The 7,349-nt window shown below is 34.6% G+C and overlaps 1 protein-coding gene across 4 annotated transcripts; it reads right to left on the bottom strand.

The window, feature by feature from the left end:
• Positions 1-504: 504 nt before the first annotated feature.
• On the bottom strand, positions 505-6,337 carry LOC120075269. 4 transcript variants are annotated; one of them, XR_005481270.1, is made up of 8 exons: positions 5,860-6,334; positions 5,689-5,772; positions 5,221-5,418; positions 4,220-4,460; positions 2,943-3,130; positions 2,546-2,611; positions 1,877-1,907; positions 509-1,781 (listed from the first exon to the last, which is right to left on the bottom strand). XR_005481270.1 is itself a non-coding variant. In XM_039028488.1 (6 exons), the coding sequence occupies exons 1-4, from the start codon at positions 6,071-6,073 to the stop codon at positions 4,228-4,230; spliced, it is 729 nt and encodes a 242-aa protein (XP_038884416.1). In that variant the 5' UTR covers positions 6,074-6,333; the 3' UTR covers positions 505-1,781; positions 1,877-2,611; positions 2,943-4,227. The 4 variants fall into 4 exon arrangements, 1 of the variants encoding a protein (XP_038884416.1); XR_005481269.1 differs by having other exon boundaries at positions 506-1,781; positions 2,943-4,460; positions 5,860-6,337; XR_005481271.1 differs by having other exon boundaries at positions 506-1,781; positions 2,943-4,393; positions 5,860-6,337.
• Positions 6,338-7,349: the final 1,012 nt, after the last annotated feature.

Raw genomic sequence — 7,349 nt, 5'->3', positions numbered from 1 at the left:
TTTTGATGGACAAGAGTTGGATAGAAAAATCGAGGGCTAGTAAAGAATATTTAGATGGAGTAAACAAATTTTTGAAATTTTCTTTTAAGAAAGGATGTCACTAGAAGAAATTCGGGCTTTAATGTCGGTTTTAAACTAATATTAAAGGGCTTTAATGTCGGTTGGCAACCGACATTAAAGATAGTGTTATTAAAGCCCTTTAATATCGATTGCCTTAAACCGACATTAAAGGGCTTCAATAACACCAATAACAACCTTCAATATCAGTTGCAACCGACATTAAAGGTCTTTAGTGATTAAAGCCTGTTGGTTGCAACCGACATTAAAGCCTTTTTTTTTTTTTTTAATTTTTAACTACATTGAAGCTCGAATCTGTCCGTTTTATCAATTACTGTTCGTTTTTTAAAGTTCCCTTGCCAAATCCATTTTTTCGGTAAAAAAGTATAACATGACACATCATCATCGAACGCTATGGCTATGACATATTATTCATATATGGATTGTAAATCTATTACATTTAATCCGCAAATTCTGCTATAGAATTATAATTTAAAAGGCGTACAATAATTCATGCCTTGAAAATACAAATTACAAGTAATACAAAGATTATGATTTTACAAACATTATGAGTTTACTGTCCCTCTCCACTTAGTAAGTATGGATCCCTTCATAATTCTTCTTGATCAGACCCCCCAGCTTCAATAGTGTCTGGTTATAGGCGTCTTTATCTGACCACTGTTGTTCAAAGGATCACAAACAATAAAGGAGGTTTGTTTGTGATCAGGTTTGTTCGGTTTGCTTCTAGACTCATCTTTACCCATTTTCTCTTTCTCATCTTTTGATTGTTCACCATCTTTAGACTTTTCTCTCTTTCCCTCACTACTATCTTTCTTACCAACTTTTTGTTTGTCAGTCAAATTGGTCACAGGACCAATTTCCTTGCCAGTTTCCTTGTCATTCTTCACAGGCTCTTTCTCACCTTTCTTCAAATTTACAGAATCACACCGTTTTAACATAGTAGGTGATGTCGACTTTGATTTAGGATCTTTTCTTGTTTATGATCTGTAGTGGACTTCTCTACATTCTGTGTTTCATCTGTTGTAACCTTCTTCTCGCTCCCATCACCATCTTCACCTTTTTTAGAAGCTTCCTCGACAGTAACTTTCTTTTTAGGACCCTCTTAATTACTTTCTTTTTTACCGTTGTTCTCACAACAGTATCTTGACCTACTGTTGCATTAGGATCTGAATTATCCTTAGACTTATCCTCAGAGCAGTCCATTTCGTTTTCTACTTTCGGAAGTACATCTTTATTTTTTTCATTGTGAGGACATTTTCCCACCCGTTTAATTACTTTTTTCTTTCCAGGTGTCTTGACAGCCGCAACATCATTTGAAGGTTGATCCGATGGAATGTCAGAGTTCTGCTCTCCATCAACCTTTTCATCCAGTTTTTCATTTTTCTTGCTGGCTGTATCACCAACTATTTTGGCCTTTTGTTTGACAATTCTCTTGACAATCTTTTTTTTTCTAGATTTCACAGTGCCACTTTTCTGTGTACCACCAGCTACTTCTCCTTGATCTGGTTTCTCAACATTTTGAGCTTTCTGCCTCTTTCTTCTGCATCATTGCTTTCAAGTTTTGTGCTACTTACATTACCCCTTCCCTCGGATGTATTCCCTTTGTCCCCTTTGTCACTCTTTTCCTTTTTATCTATGTCGGCCTGCCTCTTTTTCAAGCTTATCAATGCATTTAGTATCTTTTGTTGATTCCATTTCTTTGACTACGAAAATAAATAGCAAGGGGATGTGAACATTTTAGTAGTAAATATAATAAAGTCAATAGTGTCTTTTAAGTAGATAAACAAAAGAAAAGTACCTTCCTTCCCTTCCTTTGCTTCCTTGGATATCTGGGATTTCAACTTTTTATATCAGTGCATAAATATAAAAGAGAAATCTTGGATCTAAGAACTTAACACGAGTCCAAGGCAACCATGTTAACCAGGGATTGGAGGACAAGGAAATGAATTTGTAAGTGACTAAACAAAACTGTGGTCCTACAAGAAACTTTAATTTAAAGTATAGCAAGCCATCCCCATGACCAATATTTTCTTAAAAGCAATGCAGCATGAACTTACGCACATAATGCAAATAAATAACTTATATTTGAAAAGGCACACAATACCAAATCTTTGAACAACAGGACTTGAAAGGACTTAATGAATGTTCAATGACAGAGAAGGTAAGTTGTATATACAGATTCCAGTCATTCATATATAAGAAATTCATAATATTAATTCATGCTTGGCAATCTCTTCGTCCTATCAAAAGTTCGTCTCAATAATGACACAACAGCTGGAATATCATCCTCATCTTTTAGAAAGTTCCGGTTCAATTTGTATTACACATGGCATATTTAAAAACTTGTTTTTCATTAACAGGTAATAGTTAACAGCCATAAGCTCTTCAAATAAAAAGCAAAAGAATAATAATATGCCTCAATGTTCATGAAAGCTTCTATTTAGAACAAAACAATAGAAACACAAACCTCCTTTTTTGGTGCAACATGGCGCTCTCGATCAGCAATAGCCCTTTTGTGTGCAAGCCATTGTTCCTTCCACACATTTAGTGAAAGGAGACAGTCAGAAAATCAGATAGAACTAAGTTTCACAATCACAACAACCATCGAATCATACGTTTCTGAAAAGATATATGGTAAATAAACCCAATACATCTAGAAGCTATTACAGGTTAACTACTTATGCAGTTTTAATGAAGGCTATATTTAGACCTATTCAATCTTATGTAACACATTAAACTCTTTAAGGTTCAAGATCAACCTGAATGTAATGGACATACTGTAACCATATACTTTCATTCTTTATTTGTAACAGAAAAGTAATTATATTATCAGCAATTCTGAAATAGGTGCATAAGGGTAGAACCTGATAGCAATCTCTCATTATTCAGAAACCAAAGTTGCCAGCTGGTTGAAGATATTGCTCAATTCATGAATGGTGGATTCAACATTTTGAAGAGCTTCAGCTCAGCTCTGCATGTTAATATCTTGTAATGGAACCATCTGTTGCTGTTGTTGTTGCTGCTGCAACAATGGTTGACCATCCCCATCCACCTGCTTCTTGTAAATTTACAAGCAACATAATTTTCATTTCATCACATGATAATAATTTAATTAACTTTGATAGGATCACAGGAAAGTAGATACCAGCATGACCAAAGAAAAGGATCAAAAGCAAAGAAGCAATATAGCACAACATAATTTTTTAAATATAGGAGCTCATGTGCACTTTCATTAAAAACAAGGATAACAGACCCCCCAACTTCAGCATGACCAAAGAAATTTTAATTACTTTAAATTTTGGCACAGAAGGTTACCTCAGCTACTTGAATTGTTGCTTTTTGCTCCTCTATTTGCGTCACTCTTCCAACCCAAACAAATATTTTAGCACCACAGTCTAGGAGATAACACTTATTATTTTCTAGTATGCTTAGGCTAACAACTACCCACATCCAAATTGCTAGATTTCTCCCAACTACAGCAGCAAACTTCCCATAAAGAAAGCATTTTAAGTTCAATGATCAATCAACTAAATAAAGACAAACCTTAACTATGACTTATGCCAGTTACTCCAAGATGCTTTGATTATAAATCTAGAACAACATACCTCTTCCAATTAAATTTGGGCAACATCAAGTACAATTAGAAACATTGCACCAAAGGCAATGGTGGATATAGTGAATATCTCCTACGAAGTTTAATGGACACCCAGGAATATGTTTGCAACAACTTAAAACTCCATCTCCAATACAAGCATAGAGCCACAACGAAATGAAACAGGTCTCCCTTTCAGTGAGTTGGACATTGTATTCGTCAATCGTGTAGCCATCTTTTGATCTTTCTAAGGTTTGAAATAATAGAAAATGGTTTAACAGCAATAAACACATATGTTCATGTACAAATGCACTTAAAATATTTTTTTTATTGCACAAAAACAAGTATTTTTTTTCCCTTTTTTTCCCTGGGGGAGGGGAGATAGAAACGGTATTAATTAAGCAGGGGTTGATCCTGCTGGTAGATATTGAAGTAGGGGTTGATTCAATGGTGAGAAGATGATGAAGGACCTGACACAATTAGAGAGTGAATCCAGAGCTCCAAAGCACAAAGTCAAACGAGAAAATAAAGGAACATGGACAAACTTACCTCACCGCCTACTGAATCATCAGAATATTGTTCCAAATTTTCAATTTCCATCTCGTTATCAATTGAAGGGTTCTTTGTAAGGGTGGCAGACCGCAAAGGCTCATAGTGGCACAATATTCTGAGAGTAGATATACGAACTCCCTTATCTGGGTGACGCAAATTATCTGCAAACACCTGTACAACATCTTCAACCTTATCTGCTTGAAACTCTTCAGAATAGAATCTTTTGCTGACTCCTGGCCTACAATTAACACGGTTAAGGGAATACTACATGCTTCCAACAACCAAGGTTGGAGATGAAAAAATGATTAGAAGATAGAAAAATTGTCTAGAATGCAAAATTTCCAACTTACCCATAAATAAAATCCAAATAATCAGTTACAGCTACCAAGACTTGTGAACATGAACATAATTGTTGATTTATATCTCTTACCTTTGAATTTCGTTGTTACTCTCTGAATCTTCTTCATATCAAGTTTTACTAAAGGACTACATGTAGCAGTTCTAGGAAAATGCGACCTTAAGAGCAAAATATGTGCCCATACATTTTTTTTTTAAACTACATAGTTGTTAAATTTAATTTAGCTAACAAGATAAAAGATATCACTGTCCTTCATTTAGTTGTGTAATTACATTCAACAAATTTATTTGAAAGATTTGGTTGGAAGACTTTGACTTATTTACTTAATGCGTCATGGTCAATTTAAAACACCTACTAAAATTTTTGAATATGTTAAAATTAAGGTTTATCCTAGACTTTAAAAAAAAAACTATATTTTCAATCTTATTTATCATAAATTTTTCATTATGTATCTTATAAAATACATTAATAAACTATGATAATTAATAACAACCATTCAGCTTAAACAAACTCATATATGACATGTCATTGGTGTTCATGCTTGTGTCATTCATAGTATATGACATGTCATTGGTGTCCATGCTTGTGTCATTCATAATATATGACATGTAGCACATAAACATATATTCAAACAACTTACCTAACAAGCAGCACCACCTGTCTTGTAGAAGCAGGCTACGTAACGCAACTGTTTGGTTGGATTTATCCTTAATTACTTTGTAGACTCTCAAATTCAAACGGCACCCATAATCATTTTCTTTCTCCTCCTTAATTTTTCTCAACTTTCTAATGATGATTGCTCCTGGGGCTGTTTCTTGGCCTTTTAGGAGTAGGGCTCCTGTCAATTACAAATGTAGAAGTTTGTGAAGCAACTGCTGGTATATAAACTCAGAACAATACAACTGATGTTAAAGGAACAAACAGTAAGAAAGAAACAGAGATAAAAGGAAATAAGAATGAAGTTGAATCCTGGAGAAGTTAGAGCCATCTGAAATGGGACGTTGATTAGCAGATCTCTCAAGTTTCTTAGTTTCAGTTTTATGATTATTGTTCAGAATATCATCATATGGTGTGCGTGAGAGAGAGAGAAAGAAGATAGAAAGAGTACCCTGGACTCTAGATTCATCAAAACTGTAGATTTTGTTGACTCTTTTTGTTGACTCTTTCGCACGGTTAAGCTGCACCTCCGAAACTGCAACAACAGAGGGCAAGATGTATTAAACAGAGAAATTACAAAAAAAGAAAAAAAAAACAGAAACAGAAACATAAATCTGCGAACCTTGTCCAGATCTGGCGATCGTTTGACGACGGAACACGGCAGAACGAATGACGAACGACAACGGCAGCAGATCTGGAGACATGCGAACGACGACGAAACGAACAACATATCCGAGAGACACGCGAACGATGACGAAATGAGCAGCACATCCGACAGAACGACCAACAAATCCACTTTGGAAGATAGAGTGAGAAGCGAAATTAGTAAGAGACATGGGTATAGAAGAGAAGAGTGAGAAAGAATAGGGTATGAAGAGGGAAGTATGAGAATGAGAGGAAAAATAAAATGGAGGGAGAGTAAAGAGAGAAATGAAAAAAATTGGGGGAAAATAGAAAGTTAGAGGAAAAAGTGAAGTGGGTCTTTAATGTTAGTTTGAAATCGACATTAAAGGTACCCCTACAATGTCGGTTTTAAACCCACAATAAAGATCCGTTTTTTTTAAAAAAAAATAAAACCAACATCATACATCCGATTTCAGTTTTTCCAACCGACATTAAAGCCCAAAATTCTTGTAGTGTCAAGATTTTATGTCCATGCAAAAATGTGTGAATACAATATGGATGAACAAAAAAAATACCTTAGATCATTTGGTATGCAACGGATTTGTTAGCTGTTGGGTGTTCATGATGAATCAATATTAACTAATTCATATAACCAAGGTCAACCTTCAAGTGTGCCTCATGTACGTGGAAGTGAAGTTATATATGATCAAATGTATGATATGTTGCAAGATATTTTTAGACATATAGAGGTAGAAGGTTTTCAAAGGAACTTTGAGCATGTTGAACCATTAATAGGAGAGAGATCAAATGAAGAAGGATAAAATTTTTATGACTTAGTTAGAGATTCACATTGTGAGTTATATCCAGGATGTACAAAATTTTCCAAGCTTTCTTTTATTGTGCATCTCTTCCATATCAAATGTAGCAATGATTGGAGCAATAAGTCATTTTCATTACTTCTTGACTTGTTAAGTGATGCATTTCCGATGGAAATAAGTTATCCAAGACATTTTATGAAACAAAAAAAATATATAAATAAATTAGGACTTGGTTATGATCAAATTCATGCATGTCCTAATGATTGCATGCTGTATTGGAAAGAAAAATCTAAAGATCAATCATGCATGACATGTGGTACCTCAAGATGGATTATTGATGAAAAAAACAAGGTATATCAAGATCACAGTCAAATAAGTCGAAGAGAAAACCTGCCAAAAAATTACGTTACTTCCAATTAAAGAGTAGGTTACAGAGGTTATACATATGTTCAAAAATTGTTGATCATATGAGATGACATGATGAAGGGCGTAATAAAGATGGATTTCTTAGGGATCCTGCTAATTCAGAGGCTTGGAAATCATTTGATTCATGATATCCTGAATTTTCGTCAGATTCTCATAATGTTAGACTTGCATTAGCTAGTGATGGCTTCAATCCTTTTGGAATCATGAGTAGTAGTTACAGTATCTGGCCTAATTTACCCCCATG

Source organism: Benincasa hispida, chromosome 4 (genome assembly GCF_009727055.1).
Source record: "Benincasa hispida cultivar B227 chromosome 4, ASM972705v1, whole genome shotgun sequence".
Classification (NCBI taxonomy): Eukaryota; Viridiplantae; Streptophyta; class Magnoliopsida; order Cucurbitales; family Cucurbitaceae; genus Benincasa; species Benincasa hispida.
The sequence above is the reverse complement of the archived record's forward strand: the minus strand, read 5'-3'. Positions and strand labels throughout refer to the sequence as shown.